Below are 20,579 nucleotides of genomic sequence, written 5' to 3'. Positions count from 1 at the left end.
TGAAGGAAGTTGAAAATGAGGATGAGAATTTTAAAATCGAGGCGTTAATTAACCTGGAGCTAATGTAGGTCAGTGAGCACATGTGATAGGTAGACAGGAATAGGTGCAAGTTAGGATTCAGGTAACAGGGCTTTGGATGATCTCAAGTTTACAAAGGGTGAAACATGGGAAGCTAGCTAGGAGTGTGTTAGAATTGTCAAGTCTAGAGATAACAAAGTGATAGATGAGGGTTTCAGATGAGCTGAGGTAAGAGTGGAGTTTGGCGATGTTATGATGGTAGAAATAGACATTTAGTGATGGTGCAGATATGTGGTTGGAAGCTCACCTCGGGGCCAATATAACACCTAGGTGCAAACAATCTGATTTATCCTTGCACTGTTGCCAGGGAGAGGGACAGAGTCCGTGGCTAGGGAGCAGAGTTAATGGTGGAAACCAAATTCAGTGGCTTCAAGCTTCCCAGTATTTAATTGGAGAAAATTTTTGCTAATCCAGTACTGGATGCTAGACAAGCAGTCTAAGAATTTGGAGACCAAGGAGGGGTCGAGAGTGGGTGATGAAGTAAAACAGGTTGCCTTCAGTGCATCACAGGAAACTGATGCATTTTCAGATGACATTGCTGTGGGGCAGCATGTAGATGAGAAAGAGGAGGGGGCCAAGCATAGATCCTTATTGGCACCAGTGATAAATTTGGGAGCAGGGAGGGAAGCCACTGAAGATGATTCTCTGGTTACGATTAGATTGATGAGATTGGAGCCAGGCACTGTAGTCCCACCCAGCTGGGCAAAGGTAGAGAGGCATTGAAGGAGGATGGTGCTGTCAGCTATGTCAAAAGCACGGGAGGAGATCATTCAACCTGTCATGTACCAAATTTTGCTTGGTTTCACCTCGACCTGAGACATTAAACAAAATAAAAACAAATGCCCTGCAATGTGCTTGTTGCTTGCCTCTATTTACATTATATCGAAATGCATCATGATTTTGAATATGTCTATTAAATCTCCACTTAACCTTCTCTCCTTATAAGGAGAACACAGCTTCCCAAGTTTCAGCTTCACATTGGACTATAAGAAATAGGAGCAGGAGTAGGCCATTCGGCCCCTCAAGCCTGCTCCACCATTCAACCTGATCATGGCTGACCTGACTTAGAGTTACTTAGATTCAGTTCCTCCAGTCCTGTGCAGAGCAATGGGCAGCAGGACTTGGGCACTGGCTCTGGTCCATCGCAGTCTTTTTTTGCTCCACCCCAGGTGGTGCCCATTGTTGAAGGCCCTCCTTAAATGCACTTCACCTTTGGTTGGTCCCATGTTCTTCTTCCGGCTGCGGGTGTCCACTCAACTGCCATTCTGGCGGGGTGTACTTGCAGGAGGTGAAATATGTGTCCTGTCAGTCTCAGTCATCTCTCCGTAATGATGTCCTGCATGCACCTCTGATCAGTCCTCAGTAGCAATTCTTTGTTGGTGATGTTATCTCTTCATGTGATGCCTAGGATCTTACATAAGCAATGCTGGTGAATGATGTCTGATCCAATTGTGGCTTTAACTCCACTTTCCTGCCTCACCCCATAACCCTTGACTCCTTTGTCGATGAAAAGTCTGTCTTGAATATATTCAAATCAACCTTGAATATATTCCGTGACCCAACCTCCTTATTTTTAAACTACTGAAAGACACCTCCACAAGGGAAATCATCATCTCAGCATCCGCCATGTCAAATCCCCTTGGAATCTTATGTTTCAATAAGATCACCTGTCATTTTTCTCAACCTGAATGACTATAGGCCTAACCTGCTCAACCTTTCCTCATAAGACAATCCCTCCAGCTCAGGAATCAGTTGACTGAAACTTCTCTGAACTGCTTCCAATACAATTACATCCTTAAGTAAGGAGACCAAAACTGTACACAGTACTCCAGATGCAGTCTCACTAAGGCCTGTACAGTTGTAGCAAGACATCCCTGTTTTTATACTCCATTCCCTTTGCAATAAAGCCAACATTCCATTTGCCTTCCCAATCACTCGCTGTACCTGCATGCTAGCAATAAGCTGTCTCCCATTTAAGATGGAAATGAGGAGGATTTTTCTCTCTGAGAGGTCATTAGACTTTAGAATTTTCTAGTCCAGACACCCAGATCCCTTTGTACTGCAGCAATCTGCCATCTGTCGCCATTTAAATAATAATCTGCTTTTCTATTCTTCCTGCCAGAGTGGACAAACACATTTTCCCACATTGTACTTCATCTGCCAAATCTTTACATACTCCATTAACCCATCTAAATCCCTTGCAGCCTCTTTGTATCCTCCTCACAACATGCTTTCCTACCTTCTTTGTTCATCCAAGTTACTAATATAGTTTGTAAACAGTTAAGGCCCCAGCACCGATCCCTGTGGCACTCTGCTAGCTACAGCTAGCCAACCTGGAAAAAAAACATTTATCACGACTCTCTGCTTCCTGTTAGCTAACCAACCCTTTATCTATGCTAATATGTTATTCTCAACACCATGTGCTCTTAGCTTGAGAGTATTCTTTTATGTGGCGCCTATTTGGAAATCCAAATACACCACACCTGCTAGTTCCCTGTTATCCACCTGGCTTTTTAAGACCCTAGGATGCAGGCCACCAGTTCCAGGAGACTCGTCAGCCCTTAGTCCCAATAGTTTTCCCAGTATCATTTCCCTAGTGATTGTGATTGTTTTAAGTTTTTCCCTCTTGATTTTTAACTATTCTTGGGATGCTTTTAGTGCCTTCTACAGTGAAGACTGATACAAAATACTTGTTTAACATTCTGCTATTTCCTTGTTACCCTACTATTAATTTCCCAACCTCGTCCTCTAAGGGACCAATGCTCGTTTTAGCGACTCTTTTCCTTTTCATACACTTGTAGAAATTCTTACTGTCTAATTTTATATTTCCAGCTAGTTTTCTCTCATACTCTTTAAAAAATGATGAGGAAGAAATTATTCCTTGTTTTGCTGGTTTCTGAAATTTGTCCAATCTTCTGACCTACTAATCTTCACAGTATAATACATGCTTTCTTTCAATTTGATACCATCTTTAACTTCTTTAAGTAGCTGCCGATAGTACATCCTTCTGAGTCTTTTTTTCTCAGTGGAATAAATCTTCGTTGAGAGTTATGAAATATCTCCTTAAATGTATGTCACTGTTTCTCTACCTGTTTCTGTACCGCCTAACCTATTTCTCAATCTACTTTAGCCAACTCTGTTTTCATACCCTTGTAATTTCCTTTATTTAAGCTTAAGACAGAAGTCTTAGACCCATGTCTCACCCTAAAACTGAATGTGAAATTCTATCATGTTATGATCGCTAGAGGCTCTTTTACTATGAGGTCATAAATTAATCCCATCTCATTACACAATAACAGGCCTAAAATAACCTGCTCTGTAGTTGGCACTAGGATGTACTTCTCTAAGAAATTGCCCCGAATGAACTCATTTTCCAGGCTACCTTCGCCAATTCGATTTATCCAATCTATATGAAGATTAAACTTGCCCACGATTATTGCAGTACTTTTCTTACAAGCCCCGTTATTTCTTCCTGTATACTCTGTCCTACAATGTAGTTAATGTTAGGGGGCCTATAAACTGCTTCTACAAATGACTTCTTTCCTCTGCTATTTCTTATCTCTACCCAAACTGATTCTGCATCTTAGACTACTGAATCAAGATCATTTCTCACTACTGCACGAATCTCAATCTTTAATAACAGAGCCACCCCACCACCTTTTCCTTTGTTCCTGTTCTTTCAAAATGTTAAATACCCTTGAATATTCAGGTTCTAGCCTTGGTCCTTGCAATCATGTCTCTGTAATGACTCTCAGATCATGCTTATTTATATTTGTGCTATCAATTCATCTGTTTTGTTAAGAATGCTGTGTGCATTCAGAACCAGGGCTTCTAATTCTGTCTTTTTACCGTTTTTCCACACTCTGCCCTAATTTGGTGGTGCACTGCTAAGGTTGTGTGCTCTGTCCCTTCCTGTCAAACTTTGGTTATCATTACCTGTATCCCTAACCTGCTCTATTGACTTAGCCTTTCTCTTTAATTTACCAAATCTCCCTTCTTGTAATCCCTCCCCTCTGCCATCCCCATTCCATTATTTAGTCTAATGCCCTCTGAAGTTCCTCATCCCTGAGTACCATTCTCGTAAAGTTCCTCTGCATCCTGTCTAAGGTCTTTAAATTCTTTCTAAATTGTGGTGTCCAAAATTGGACACAATAGCGTTGGGACCGGACCAGTATTTTGGGACTGAACCAGTATTTTATCATAACTTTCTTGCTTTTCAAATCTGTGCCTCCATTTATAAAGCCAAAGATCCCTGTTTTGAATACAATGGAAATACTTGTCAGGAAAATGTTTAATTTTTTTGAAAAATCCAGGCGTTACCAAAGTGTACTTGTTAGTTGATAGAAGATTAGTAATATTTTTTTCTGGAAGTATCTTGTGGCAATGCACTATGAGAGCTAACAAATGTTTCCATTATACTCGAGTCTGCTACTAACAAAACTAACAATTTTCAGTTTCCTGAAATATGGTTACCTTGAAATGAACCTTGTTAACGGTTTGACCACATTAGCTGATTTTTTTCACCACATGGGTGGATTTATCATAGCTGCAGAAGCATATCAAACAAAAGCTATTGTGTAACAGTTGGCAATTTTAGGGTAATTTAAAACCTGGTTTCATTACGTTTGAAATGGCAAGATTTAAAATAAGTTATGGGGAGATTTCCCAAAGCACCTTGAGGAAACTGAACATTGTTTTCCCTGAAATTCAAGGCTAAAATACCGTAAAAACTGACCCTTTGATAATCACTGTTTCAGTGTACAAGTAGGTGGGGGAATTTGCAGACTTTCAGTTTCTAATAAAACCAAACATACCACATGATTTTAAAAAAAATATACTAATGAATGTCCCTTCGTCTTGCTGAGAGGAAATGGCTTATCTTTTAAATATATTTGTAGTGTCTGAGAACATCAGTTTCCCAGAGAGCTATCATAGGAGGTTGATAGTTTACAGCATTACCTCTGCAGCAACTAGGACAAATTGAGGGGTGGGAGGAGGGGGTGTAGATTGGGGTGCTATTTTGAAGGAAGGGTGAAAATGGGTGCTAAATCGGTGCTATGCTAATGAGACGAGAGTCCGACTTCACACAATTTTAGTCCTAATTGCTGATTGTCATCATTTGAACTTGCCTGGGGATGCTAAATCAATCATCTACAGGTTTAGCACATAAGTGCTAATTAGACTGAATTTTCTTGAAAACAGTCTATTATGGTTCCTTGCATCTACTCCCACTGAAGATGTTGAGTGGGCTGGCTGGCACAGAACAGGTTTCAGGACCTCTTGGAGTCTGAATGATAGGCCGCACAGGCTCTTGAACATGGCTCTGGTAGAGGGAGGTCCAGAGGAGGAAAAGTATTCTATAATTGGAGAAGGGAAGCAGTCCGTCTCACCCTCCTGTCCCTCTCTCCTACTGTAGCTGGTGCTGCTCTGCCTGATCTCATCCTCCCTCCCATTCCTCATCCACATCAAGGAGGACCCTTAGAAAGATGTTGACGACCAAGCACTCTTTCTCCTGATGATTTTTGTAAGGTTTCCAAAAGGTAGAGCAACACAGCACTCACCCTGTTTAGGTAAAACCCTCAAAAGAATTTACACAATGAATGGTGATAAGCGTGTTGGTATATATAGCCTTGACTAAATGTTCTAGAAAATCGTGCTATTTGCTTCAATAGTCCTCTTCAAACCTCCTGCATCAAGTGAACAGTAAAAGGTGATATAGCTATAAGTGATGCACAAAATTCCCAGCAATGACTTGGTTACTTCTGTTCAGCTGATTACTGTTGGGAGAGGTCATTAATTAAAACATTGTTCACTAAAATGGCATGCAGTCTCTTGAATGAGCGCTAGTGGGCAATTTAATTGTCAGTCAGCCCCTTAACCATCCTCTGGGCACCCATTACTAATGCTGTCTTCAACACCTTTACCGTGATGGCAAAATGTGCTAAACAAGGACTAAACCTGCACTGCAGTAAAAGACCCCATTTTGACCACCTCTTTACTTGAGCACCTAAAGTATTTGGCCAAAATCACCCCATGGTGTTATTATTCTTAGGAGTTACTGTCATGTTTCATAATATGGGAAAAGTTCAGGAGACAGCAGGGTTGGCTGGTGCACATTAGATTTCAGATGCAGCATCTGGGCCACTGTCCTGGAGGCAATGAAACATAATTTGACATTTACATGCACTATTCTTGTAATAACAATATTCATTTGAACACAGACCACAGAATTGTCAAATTAGGTTGGTAGATTCTGTTCTGATTAGGGGTGTTGGGGAAAGTGAAAGCAGGGGTTAGTCGCACCGCAAAATGCTCCTGCACTTGTTGTCTGCCTGGTGCCAGAGTTTGGGACATTAGCTAGGGGCTAAAGAGGAATTTGCAGTGGAAGAGGGAGGATCCAGTAGATACCAAGACTTAAATTTGACTAAGAAAGAAGTTCTGCTATGGGCTAAATTAAAAAGCAGGACCTTAAAGCAATAATCTCTGAATTATTACCTGAGCCATGAGCATATTGGCATAGATTAGAGTTGAATGCGTGGGAGAAATGGGTTTTGATTCATGGGTACTGGCACCAACTCTAGGTAAAGTGGGAGCTGTAACGTTGAGATGGTCTTCACCTGAACTGTGCTGGGACCAGTGTTCTGGTTAGTCGTAGAACTAGAGTGGTAGAGAGGACTTTAAATAATGGGAGCCTAGGATCACATGAGAGAAGATGCTGTAAATTAAAGGGAAAGGACAAGACAAGAGAGCAAGGAAGCAATAAGGGTAATGACAATCAACATGACAGGAAGGGACAGAACAGGCAAACTAAGAGCGTGCCAAAGTTTGCAAGTAAAGTAAGAAGACAGAACTAAACTGTATCTGAATACACAAAGTGTTCATAACAAAACTGATGAACTGTCAGCTCAAATAGAAATGAATGTGCATGACCTGGTAGCCATTACAGAGACATGGCTGCAAGATGACCAAGGATATTCAAGGGCACTTGACATTTCAGAAGGGCATGGAGCTAGGAAAAGGTGGTGGGGTAACTTTGTTAATTAAGGATTACATTAGTACAACAGAGAGAGATGACCTTAATTCTAAGTATCAAGATGTAGAATCAGTTTGGGCGGAGAAATAGCAGAAGTAAGAAGTCATTTGTGGAAGTAGTTTATAGGCCCCCCAACAGTAACTACACTGTACGATAGGGTATACAGGAAGAAATAATGGGAGCTTTTAAGAAAGGTACACCAATAATCATGGATGATTTTACTTTGTATGTAGATTGGGCAAATCAGATTGGCAAAGGTAGCCAGGAAGATGAGTTCATAAGTGTTTTCGGGACAGTTTCTTATAGCTGCACATTCTAGAGTTAACCAGACAGTAGGCAGTTCTGGACCTGATAATGTGCAATGAGACAGGATTAATTAATGACCTCCTAGTGAAGGAGCCTCTAGGTAGCAGTGATCATAACGTTAAATTTCACATTCAGGGAGAGAGGAGTGGGCCCAAGACTAGTGTTTTAAACTTAAATGAAGACAATTATAAGGGTATGAACACAGAGCTGGCTAAAATGAACTGCGAACTCGGGTAAGGGGTAGATCAATAGAGATGCGATGGCAGACATTTATGGAGATATTTCAATGCTCAGGAAAGATGCATTCCAGTGAGAAAGATAGACTCTAGGAGAGAGATGCATCATCTGCGGCACCTAAGGAATTTAAAGATTGAAAGAAAAAAGCATCCAATCCCGTGAAGGTTAGTGGCAGGTCAGAAGATTGGGCAGAATATAAAAACCAAGAAAGTATGACTAAAAGATTATTAAGGAGGGAGAAATTGGAGTATGATAAAAAGCTAGCTCGAAATATAAAAAAGGATAATAAGAGTTTCTATAAGTATTTAAAAAGGAAACGAGTAACTAAAGTGTGTGTTGGGCCTATTGAGAGTGAGAATGGGATATTAATAATGGGAAATGAGGAAATGGCAGAAGCGTTGAACAGATATTTTTTGGCTGTATTCACAGTAGAGGACACATATGCAATCCCCAAAATACTTTGTAAATCAATAAGTGGAAGGAAGGGAGGAACTTAAAACCGTTATAATTACTTGCAAAAGGGTACTGAGAAAACTATTAGAATTAAAGGTCGACAAGTCCCCAGGATCTGATGGACTTCATCCTAAGGTCTTAAAAGAAGTGGCTAGAGATAATAGATGCATTGGCTATAATTTTCCAAAATTCCCTAGATTCTGGAATGGTCCCATCAGATTGGAAAATAGCAAATCTAACTCCTCTATTCAAGAAAAGAGAAGACAGAAAGCAGGAAACTGCAGGACAGTTAGCCTAATAGCTGTCAAAGGGAAAATGTTAGAATCTATTATTAAGGAGGTTATAGCAGGGCACTTGGAAAATCTTACTGCAATCAGTCAGAGTCAATATGGTTTTGTGCAAGGGAGATCATGTTTGACTAATTTATTAGAGTTCTTTGAGGAAGTAACAAGCAACATGGATAAAAGGGAACCTGTAGATATAGTGTACTTGGATTTTCAAAAGGGGTTTGATAAGGTACCACATCAAAGGTTACAACCCAAAGTAAGAGCTTGCGGTGTAGGGGGTAATATATTAGCATGGATAGAGGATTGGTTGGCTAACAGGAAGTGGGAAAATGAACTTGTCCACTTTGGCAGCAAGAATAGAAAAGTAGCATGTTATCCAAATGGAGAGAGCTTGCAGAAATCTGAAATACATAGGGGTTTGGATGTCTTACTACATGAATCTCAAGAAGTTAGTATGCAGGTACATCAAATGATTAGGAAGGCAAATAGAATGTTGTTCATTTCAAGGGGAATGGAATATAAAAGTAGGGAAGTATTTCTATGACTGTACAGGGGGTTGGAGAGACCACAACTAGAGTACTGTGTACAATTTTGGTCTCCTTGCTTAAGAAAGGGCATAATTGCATTAGAAGGAGTACAGAGAAGGTTCACTTGACTGACTCCTAGGATGAAGGGGTTGTCTTATAAGGAAATGTCGGACAGTTTGGGCATATATCCATTGGAGTTTAGAAGAATGAGAAGTAATCTCATTGAGACATTTAAGATCCTGAGGGGTCTTGACAGGGTAGTTGCTGTGAGGATGTTACCCTTATGGAAGAAACTAGAACTAGAGGGACACAGTTTAAAGATAAGAGCTCTCCCACTTAAAATGGAGATTAGAAGTTTTTTTTTCTCTGTCAGGGGTTGTTAGTCTTTGGAATTCTCTTCCAAGGAGAGCAGCGGAGGCAGGGTCATTGAATATTTTCAAGGCAGAGGTAAATAGATTCGTGTTTGACAGAGTCAAAGTGTATAGGGGGTGGACAGGAAAGCAGAGTTGAGGTCACAATTAGTTCAGCCAAGTATTTATCAAATGGCAGAGCAGGCACGAGGAACCAAATGGCCTACTCCTACTCCTCCTAATTCATATGTTCCAAGGAGGCAAGGGAGGAATTAGGAAGTTAACTAAAGTGGAGTAGCACTGCATTTGTAAATATATTACATTAAGTTGTAATGATGAAATTAAGTGAAACTAATTGCAACTTCTATATCTTCACCTTACTGTGAAATAAAAAGGATTGCTGATTTATGTCAAGCCTCAATTTACCATCTGGTAATTCAGGCCTCCATTGGGTCAATTGAAAGAACACTTATGCAAAAGATACAAGCTGCACTGTCTAGATCACAAGAATGATGTTGTCATATACCCAACTATTGTGTAAGTAAATATATGACAATGTGAGTCAATTTCCATAAAAGTAAGATGCTCAGACTATTTAAGAGAGTGATTGATGTTACTGAACCTGTAAAGGTATCTGCAACAACTTGAATTTGTAACAATGGCCTATTAATTTCAAATAATTTGGGTCGTTGCAACATTGCAAAGTTAAGGATTTTAACATGTTGCTCGTAAATATCCTGTGGGCTTGTTCATGATTAGTTGAAAAAAACATCACTTTTAGCTATGTTTGTTGTAATAGGCTGAAATGTTATAGCATCTTTTCTGAAGCAAGAAAGAATAACTGGTGTTAAAATAGAAGTGCATGAAGATGTGATTTAATATTAGTCAAGTACCTAAGGTGTTGAAAAATATGGCTTCTCTTTTATCTGTGTCTGCTGTCCTCTTCTTTTTCTTTCCTTTGTTGCTTGTTTCTCATCTTTGTCTTTTATTCTCCATGGTGCTCCCAACCCACAGCTTAATATATTTTCTAGTTTATAAAGGACTACCAAAACTACACTCTGTCTAATCATACGCAATCTAGACATAACAAAGCTTTTGAAAGTGTGCACTTGTTCTTGAATATTAGTTGAAGAAAAACTGCTGAACAGAAAACTATTACGAGCTAAAGAGAAATATTCTACTTTATTATAATTAAAATCCTTTAAAATCCTTGTTCTACCAGCTTCAGTTTCTCCCTAAAATATTCTCTCTCTTCTCCTCCCTAAGTCTCTACACTCTAAGGAAAATTTCCTGCCAATAGCTACAGCCACCCCCTCAACTTTGTTAACTCCTGTAGCCTTCCATGATCCCTATCACAGATTTAGCTACTTGCAACCACTTCCTTATAACCTTTTCCATTCACATACCTGTATTCCCTTTCAACCCCACTTCCTTATGCATTCCCCCCTGGAAGAAAATATTGTTTCCAGTAACGTGTGACTGCAATTCTTTGCTCCCAATTGCATGTCCTTTAGTCCTCCATTCATCACAATACATATGCAGTCATGATTTAGCTTAACCATTTCTTCACCTCCACATCCACCTTTGACCCTCTGTTCCCAGAAAACTTGTCTCATTCTGGTCCCCGTTCTGTAAGTTGTCAGCTCACGTGCCATGATGGTAGAACAGCCACTAATGTTATTGTAATAAAACTATTGAAATTTCAGAACCAGCTTTTATTAGTAGAACATTAATCCTAAATTTCAAAGTAAACATTTATACAATTTTTGAATAAATATGTTTGAACACTAATTCTCTTCTTGTTTTCCTCTTCACCTCATTTACCACTTTTCTTCTCCCATTTCTATGTTAAGCCTTTTTTCTGTATCCATGCTTTATTTTTCAGCTTAAAAAAATTCAAAGCCCTTTAAGAAAAAAAAGGTAGATGGTGAAAATCTAAAACAAATGTTGGACACATTTGGGTCATTTGGCATTTGTGAAATGGGTTGAACTCTCATCAGAATCATCAAATGCACAAACTTACCTGTTCGCTCTACAAATGTCGACTGATGTGTAGACCCTTTTCTTAACCTGCTTGCTTCCTGTTTCTGTCCCACACCTAAAAATGGTACAGGCATCTTTCTTGAGAAGGCTTCCTTTCTCATTTGAAAAGAAGCTGCATCATATCAAAGAAGCGCTAATTGATATGGAATCATGTCAGTCTTTCATCTTATACACCAAAGGTAGTGCACGATTCACTGATGGATGCTAATTGTATAATCCAGAAGAACTATTGATTTTCATGGGATGTGGGTGTCGCTGGCAAAGCATTTGTTGCTCATCCGCAATTGCCCTTGAACTGAGTGGCATGCTAGGCTGTCGTAGAGTGCAGTTAAGAATCAATCACACTGCTGTGGGTCTAGAGTCGCATGTAGGCCAGACCAAGTAAGGATGGCAGATTTCCTTACCGAAAGGACTTCAATCAACCAGATGGGATATGACAATTGATGATGGTTGTCATGGTTACTATTACTGAGACTAGCTTTATATGCCAGATTTAATTGAGTTAAAATTCTATCAGCTGCCATGGTGGAATTGAACCCGTGCCTCCAGAGCATTTTTAAAAATTCATTCACGGGATGTGGGCTTCGCTGACTGGGCCAGCATTTATTGGCCATCCCTAGTTGCCCTTGAGAAGGTGGTGGTGAGCTGCTGCCTTGAACCGCTGCAGTCCATGTGGTGTAGGTACACCCACAGTGCTGTATAGGGAGCTTCAGGATTTTGACCCAGCGACAGTGAAGGAGCGACAATATATTTCCAAGTCAGGATGGTGAGTGACTTGGAGGGGAACTTCCAGGCCATGGCGTTCCCATCTATCTGCTACCCTTGTCCTTTTAGATGGTAGTGGTTGTGGATTTGGAAGGTGCTGTCGAAGGAGCCTTGGTGGATTCCTGCAGTGAACCTTGCAGATGGTACACACTGATGCTACTGTGCGTCGGTGGTGGAGGGAGTGAATGTTTGTGGATGTGGTGCCAATCAAGCTGGCTGCTTTGTCCTGGATGGTGTCAATCTTCTTGAGTGTTGTGGGAGCTGCACTCATCCAGGCAAGTGGGGAGTATTCCATCACAATCGTGACTTGTGCCTTGTAGATAGTGGACAGGCTTTGGGGAGTCAGGAGGTGAGTTATTTGTCACACGATTCCTAGCTGCTGACCTGCTCTTGAAGCCACAGTATTAATATGGCTAGTCCAGTTCAGTTTCTGGCCAATGGTAATACCCAGGATGTTGATAGTGGGGGATTCAGTGATGGTAATGCCATTGAACATCAAGGGGTGATGTTAGATTCTCTCTTGTCATTGCCTGGCACTTATGTGGCGCGAATGTTACTTGCTACTTGTCAGCCCAAGCTTGAATATTGTCCAAGTCTTGCTGCATTTGGATATAGAGTCCTTCAGTATCTGAGGAGTCGCAAATGGTGCTGAACATTGTGCAATCATCAGCGAACAACCCCACCTCTGACCTTATGATGGAAGGAAGGTTGTAGATGAAGCAGCTGAAGATGATTGTGCCAAGGACTGTACCCTGGGGAACTCTTGCAGTGATGCCCTGGAGCTGAGATGACTGACCTCCAAAATCCAACCATCTTCCTTTTGTGTTACGTATGACTCCCAACCAGTGGAGAGTTTTTCCCCTGATTCCCATTGACTCCAGTTTTGCTAGGGTTCCTTGATGCCACACTCAGTCAAATGCTGCCTTGATGTCAAGGGCAGTCACTCTCACCTCACCTCAGGAGTTCAGCTCTTTTGTCCATGCTTGAACCAAGGCTGTAATGAGGTCAGGAGCTGAGTGACCCTGGCAGAACCCAAACTGGGCTTCAGTGAGCAGGTTATTGCTAAGCAAGTGCTGTTTGATAGCACTGTTGATGACCTCTTCCATTATTTTACTGATCGAGAGTAGACTGATGGGGTGGTAATTGGCCGGTTTGGATTTATCCTGCTTTTTGTGTACAGGACATACCTGGGCCTGGTAGATGCCAGTGTTATGGCTGTACTTGGGCTAGGGGCACGGCAAGTTCTTGAGCATGTCTTCATTACTATTGCCAGAATAGTACTGAATTTCCGGAATATTGTCAGAACCCATAGCCTTTGCAATATCTAGTGCCTGCAGCAGTTTCTTGATATCACGTAGAGTGAATCAAATTGGCTGAAGACTACCATCTGTGATGCTGGGGACCTCTGGAGGAGGCCGAGATGGATCATCCACTGGGCACTTCTGGCTGAAGGTTGTAGCAAGTGCTTCAGCCTTATCTTTTGCACTGATGTGCTGGGCTGCTCCATCATTGAGGATGGGGATATTTGTGGAGCCAGCCCCGCCAGTGAGTTGTTTAATTGTCCACCACCATTCACGACTGGTTGTGGCAGGGCTGCAGAGCTTAGATCTGACCCGTTGGTTGTGGGATCGCTTAGCTCTGCCTATCACTTGCTGCTTATGCTGTTTGACACAGAAGTAGGCCTGTGTTGTAGCTTCACCAGATTGTTACCCCATTTTTAGGTATGCCTGGTACTGCTCCTGGCATGCTCATCTGCACTTTTCATTGAACCAGGGTTGATCCCCTGGCTTGATGGTAATGGTAGAGTGGGGATATGCCAGGCCATGAGGTTACAGATTGCATTCGAGTACAATTCTGCTGCTGATGGCCCACTGTGCCTCATGGATGCCCAGTCTTGAGTTGCTGGGTCTGTTTGAAATCTGTCCCATTTAGCACAGTGGTAATGCCACACAACGCGATGGAGGATATCCTCAACATGAAGGTGGGACTTTGTCTCCATAACGACTGTGCAGTGGTCACTCCTACTGATACTGTCATGCACAGATGCATCTGCGGCAGGCAGGTTGGTAAGGATGAGGTCAAGTATGTTTTTCCCTCTTGTTAGTTCCCTCACCACCTGCCAGAGACCCAGTCTAGCAGCTATGTCCTTTAGGACTCAGCCAGCTCGGTTAGTAGTGGTGCTGCCGAGCCAGTCTTGGTGATAGACATTGAAGTCCCCCACCCAGAGTACATTCTGTGCCCTTGCCACTCTTAGTGCTTCCAAGTGATGTTCAACATGGAAGAGCACTGATTCATCAGCTGAGGGAGGGCGGTACATGGTAATCAACAGGAGCTTTCCTTGCCCACGTTTGACCTGATACCATGAGACTTCATAAGGTCCAAAGTCGATGTTGAGGACTCCCAGGGCAACACCCTCCCGACTGTATACTACTGTGCCGCCACCTCTGGATGGTGATGGTGGTGACTGGGACATTATCTGTAAGATACGATTCCGTGAGGATGACTGTCAGGCTTTGCTTGACTAGTCTGTGAGACAGCTGTTCCAAATTTGGCACTAGATTTCATTCCTTTTTTGTGACTTTGTAGTGGTTTGACTGGCCTGCTAGGTCATTTCAGAGGGCATTTAAGAAGAATCAACCACGTTGCTGTGGGTCTGAAGTCGCATGATGGCAGATTTCCTTTCCTAAATTACATTAGGCAACCAGATGGATTTTTACAACAATCGACAATGGTTTCATGGTAATCGTTAGACTTTTAATTTCAGATTTTTATTGAATTCATAATTGCACCATCTGCCATGGCGGGATTCGAACCTAGGTCCCCAGAGCATTACCCTGGGCCTCAGCAGTACTAGTCCAGTGACAATATCATTACGCCACCGTCTCCCCTTTGTAGTGGTGTTTGCATTGTGTATATATCTTGTAAATATTTATGGGCAATTTAAAAATTGCAATAAGATATTTTTAACAGTTGGCTAGAGGCTTGTGTTAGCGCCTGCGCATTGGGCCTTTATGATCAGACAGCTGCTTTACAGGACATTGGGCCTTAACTTGACATGTTTCAAGTTTTCAGATTTTCAGGGAATATTATTGAACTTCAATACATATGTTAAAATGTATCGTCCTTTTAACTTCTTATCGTCTTGTAGCCCACAGGTGATTTCCATGGAAGTATTTTAGTTGGTGCAGCACAACAACCAGGAGTGATGAGCACATCACGGCAAACCTCAAAACCTGCTAAGTCAAACATTTCACAGTTGTTCACATCAAATACAGCCCAGAGTGCAGTCCGGTTACAGCCCAAAGCTGAACAGATCACATCTGCAACCTCAAACAAACAGGCACCTTCACCCACGCCAACAAGTAAGCAGCCACCTGGAGTTAAATTGGATTTTGAATTTTTCAGTTATTTCTGTGAATTTATTTTGAAGAAAGATTAGTCATTTACAGAAACTGTTGGTTGGTCACATTTTAGGGAGTATTTTTTATGCATTGAGCATCACAGATGAATGTTTACTCCCAATAGAATTTTGCAGTCTTCATGTATAATTTTCTAATAGTGTATGTACTTTGCCCTATGAGGCTTTCAGGATTAGAGAAGAACTTTTGATGTCCATCTGGAATTGGCAGATAGACTGCAGTGTTGTTTTTCTTCCAGACGCGAATTCCTACATTCTTTTAGGACTGAGATGAGGAGAAGTTACTTCACACAAAAGGTTGTGAATCTTTGGAATTGTCTCCCCAAGAGGGTTGTGGATGCTCCATAGTTGAATACATTTAAGGCTGGGATAGACAGATTTTTGGTCTCTCACGAAGTTAAGGGATATGGGGAGTGGACAGGAAAATGGAGTTGAAGTCCAAGATCAGCCGTGTTCGTATTGAATGGTGGAGCAGGCTCAACAGGCCACATGACCTACTCCTGCTCCTATTTCTTGTGTTCTATGATCTATATTAAACCAAGCTGATTGTGAACATCCTGATAAAAATCAATTGCCAGTGTAATGATATGCATAACACACCAAGAAGTTCAAAGTTTGAACCTTGGACAGGTTGAGTTAGCAGATCTCAGTGGGGCTGCTCCAATTATTCTCAATGTTCTGACAGGGTTGTGGGGTGGCAAAGTCCCTTTTTTGGAATATTGCCAGGGTTCCTGTTCCAGGCTGCAGGTGAAGTGCAATTCTGAATGAAAACCAGTTCAGGCAATCCACCCCTGTTTTGCCATCCCTATACTGAGGTATACTCCTGACACCGTTTAGATCTGTGCATTTTGTATCTTGTGCAAGAGAGGCCTTTACATACAATGTGAGGAGTGCCAGCTTGTAGCATGAATTGCCATCCAGTTTGATGGGACTGGGGGTGTTGGGGAAAGCAGATAGTTTCCTAGTAATATTTTTAATATAGCTGCTGAGACAAAAAGCTGAGTACCTCCCCCCCACCCCAACCAACCCACCATTGTAACAACTCTTAGTGTGCATAAAACATGTTTTTTTTCTACTATTTACCTTGGCTCAGTGGTAGCTCATTCTCACCTGAGTCAATTGATCATGGATTCAATTTCTACTCTCAAGGCTTGAGCAACTAATCTAAGGTGGCACTTCAGCCCAGTACTGAAGGAGTGCTGCACAGTTGGAGGTGCCATCATCATGGAAGAGACGCTAGACCGAAGCCCCGTGAGGCGGATGTTAACAATCTGTTAGCGCCATTTAAAGATGAGCTCTCCCAGTATTAGTTCAATATTTATCCCTCAAATAACATCAGTAAAAGAGATTATTAGGCTATTTGTCTCACTGCTGTTTTGTGGAAGCTTGCTGTATGCAAAATGGATGCAGAGTTTCCCTACTTACCACAGGCCAATACTTCAAAAATATTTTGGCTGTAATGGTTTTGGGATGCCCTAAGGTAATGAAATGTACTATACAACTTCAAGTTCTTTCCTTCCTTCCTTTTGAGGAGTTCTGCAGCTTGCAAGAAGTTGCTGCAAATAAATCCAACATGCTCTTCCATTATAAAGGCTTCCTGTACAGATACCTTTTAAAACTTTACACTTACTGGCTAATTTTGGCCATAAGTTACTGATAGACCTTAATAAACTGTGCTGTTTCTTGCATTATTTATTTTTTATCCTAGTGCTTAGAAGGTATTCACTGAGAATTATTACACCTATTGAATGTTCTCATTAACTGGTGAATATTGTGCAATATTTTAAATGGCATAGTGCTTAATAGTGCTTAATATGTTAACATGAATAATTTGCCAAATAATTTAAGACCATTTATACATAGTTAGCTTTAATTTATTTTTCTTCAGGCAGGGACCGACAGAAATCGGGTCAAGGATCTCCAGCATCTTCAGAGAGAATCCCAAGCCCACAGTCTCCCATAAACAATTCTACAAAACCTAAACCCGACCAACCATTTAAGGTATCAGATTTTCTGAATCCTGTTGCCTAACTTTTGAAGTAGCTTTTTTTCTTTAACCTCTTGGGCAAAAGTCTTCCCTCCTAAACTTGCATATACCTCACGTATTTGGGCAATAGGCTACAGGGCAGGCTCCAAGCCTTTATGAATTTCCTCTGTGATTGGATTACTAGATGCATGAGAATAATGTATATGAATGAGTGTGCCTCTGTTTACTGTCTCTTTACAACTGCAGTCCTGTTTCAGAAAACTCACATTCAGGAAATCACCTGCAGACTTGCATTGGAATTTAATTGTCACTTAATTGAAATGAAGCTGTTTGCACCCACAGAAGAATTTACAGGAACTTCTTTCTGTCAAATTGATGATTATTAGAAGTAAACACTTCAAAAATACAACAAACTTCTGAACTCCTCTGATTTTTTTTCTCTTTCCCTTCTCTCTCTCTCGCACGTGCTCATGCACGCCCACATGTGCGTGCACACATACACACACATACAAGCCCCCCCCTCCAACCCCCAAAGTAAGAGAGTGAGTATTAGTGTTTAACACGCTGAGATGAATGTATGCTGCTTCCCCCTAATTTTCCTAGAGCAGCTCATTAGCATAGTTTGGTGTAGATTCTGATGGGTGGCTGCGGTAGAATATTGTGTACAACTGAAATTTAAATGTGGGAATATCAATTCTGAAAGCTCTAAAATACATTTTAACCTATTGTCAACATTTACCAAGATTAAGGGAACCATAAATTAAAAGAGAAATAGGCAAAGGAAGGCTAACCACCACCACCACCTCGAGGGCAGTCATGGATGGGCAACAAATGCTGGCCTAGCCAGTGATGCCTGCATCCTGTGAGTGGATTTTTTTTTAAAAATCTGCATTTGCAGGCCTATCACAGCACCTGGCACCCTACATGGCTGTTAAAGGAAGGTAGTACTGCCTGAGATTTACTGATGTTCCATGCCACCAACGCTATAAACTAGTATTTTACCTAGAAGGAGATGGAGCCATGTTTTAGCCAGAGTTACTGTCACCGGACATGTTCAGCCATATGCTGTGTAATGGTTTAAAATGCCCCTGCAGTAAATTGCGTAGTTCTGTATTTGCCCCTCTATGGAGCTGGATGCTGAGAAGACATTTCTTCTTTGTCATTATCAGATAGATGTGCCTGATGTTTCTGGGGAAATGTTGACATCTTGGTGGATAAACTAGCCAGGTCACAGTAGCTCTTGGTTACCCTGACGATGTCTTCTATGCAGCACCACTGAAAAAATTATGTATTTTATTTGGGATGCTTCTGAAGTAGCATCCGTTGTTATGGTTAGTAAGGCCTTGACATGTCATAAGGGTATCATTGGGCATGTTGTCCCAGCATTCTTTTGGAAACTCTTTTCGAGTTACCAACAGTCACAGATTGCAACTTCTTTCGAGTACAATCACAGTTCTTGGTTTTCCAGGAGTGGGACATGAACCCACAACCCTCTGATTCAAAGGCGAGGGTGCTATGAACTGAGCCACAGCTGACACCTCCAGCATTCTTTTGGAAGAGGAACCTCCACTTTCAGTAATTATCTCCAAATTGCAGCTTGTTATTTTGCCTGCAGGCGCAGGTGTTGATGGGTGAGAATAGCACACCTCTTGAAATCCCCTGATCTGCTTGGCATCCAGCTGCAGGTCCTCTTCTAATTGCATCAGGTGAGTCCAATCCTGTCCTACAGCACCCATATCTGTGCAATATGTAGCTCCAGTGATCTGCAGTAGGAAGTCTTTTTGATTAACCATTAGACATTACAATGTAGTTTCAGTCATTTTCTTTTTTACAGAGCCTGAGAATGAACCATATTTCAGCAGAACAAAAGAGGCGATTTAACATCAGAGTGGGTTTTGACACTCTTCACAATCTAGTGACCACTTTAAAACCCCAGTCGAATGTAAAACCGGTAGGTTGGCTGTTTAGTTTCATATGTTTGCAGATAAGATATGATGGTTTGAAAGTGAGCTGATATTTTGTATAGTGCATGATTCAGAAACTCACTATAAATTGAATCCGGATTGTAACTATTACAATCTCACAAAATCTGCAAGTTTTTGCCAGCTTGAAGTTTTTGGATTATGAGAGAGATTTATGGATTATGACAGAGGTGTGCACCCTTCTTTGGAGCAGGAAGTTGGATCCAAACGGCACAATCATTGAGTCCCCACTTGGAATTCCAGGTGGCGAACCCCCACCCCACCCCACCCCACCCGTTTTTCTCCCTTTCACACTAATCCCCGTTCCTTCCCCCTCATTTCTAGGAGTCCAACTGTTGCATGAAAGAAGAAAATCCAAGCTCAGTAAAAGCCTGCCCACTCATCCCAAGACTCTGTTCCATTTATCACTTTGCCCTTCCTGGTCTGGACCGGTCAATAAGCATTTACTCCTTAATAAAAGCAGAAATGCTGGAAATACTCAAGTCTGGCAGCATCTGTGGGGAGAGAAACAGAGTTAATTTTGCTGATTGTGACCTTTCATTTGATGAAGCTGTTTCCTGATTAGTGTAAAAATGCTGTTCCCTCATTGGTCTTAACTGCACAAATTGGTAATGGTCTTTTCCAACCCATGAGTTGGATCTGCTCTGTATGAAAACAGTGAAAAGTAACTGCAGTGATTGTGGGGCGGACTCTATTGCCAAGTGAGTAAAACAGTTAATCAGGATAAAGATAATGATGTTGAAACAAAATAAATGGAAGCGAGTGGAGGAAAACTCGAAAATATGTTAAACTGAGAAAAGGGAAGTGGGAAGGAGGAGAAGACGGAAGAAGAAAAGATATTCTGATTGGATAAAAAAAAATCTTAGTTCACAGAATTGGTATCAACCTTGCTTGTATTTTAACCAGATGCTTTTGTATCTTTCCTGTAGATGAGCCATGCCGCCACACTGCAGAAAACTGTGGAATACATAGCAAAACTACAGCAGGAGAGGACACAGATGCAGGATGAAGCAAAACGTCTCAGGGAAGAAATTGAGGAGCTTAATGCATCAATAAAGTGGGTAAACAGTTTTGCTGCATTTTTTTAAAAACAAATTCCATCATTGTTATTCT

General features: G+C 41.4%; 1 protein-coding gene across 2 annotated transcripts in view; it reads left to right on the top strand.

Moving 5' to 3' along the window:
* The window catches only part of mlxip (MLX interacting protein), a 97,390-nt gene that overhangs the window by 60,597 nt on the left and 16,214 nt on the right, over window positions 1-20,579 (top strand). For both annotated transcript variants that reach the window (XM_078554141.1, XM_078554142.1), the window contains exons 11-14: window positions 15,228-15,441; window positions 17,386-17,498; window positions 19,319-19,435; window positions 20,396-20,523. In XM_078554141.1, the coding sequence (XP_078410267.1) occupies window positions 15,228-15,441; window positions 17,386-17,498; window positions 19,319-19,435; window positions 20,396-20,523 (572 nt within the window). The remainder of the gene's footprint in view (window positions 1-15,227; window positions 15,442-17,385; window positions 17,499-19,318; window positions 19,436-20,395; window positions 20,524-20,579) is intronic.

Source organism: Cetorhinus maximus, chromosome 12 (assembly GCF_964194155.1).
Source record: "Cetorhinus maximus chromosome 12, sCetMax3.hap1.1, whole genome shotgun sequence".
NCBI lineage: Eukaryota > Metazoa > Chordata > Chondrichthyes > Lamniformes > Cetorhinidae > Cetorhinus > Cetorhinus maximus.
Note: the sequence above shows the minus strand (reverse complement) of the source record. Positions and strands in the feature narration are given on the sequence as shown.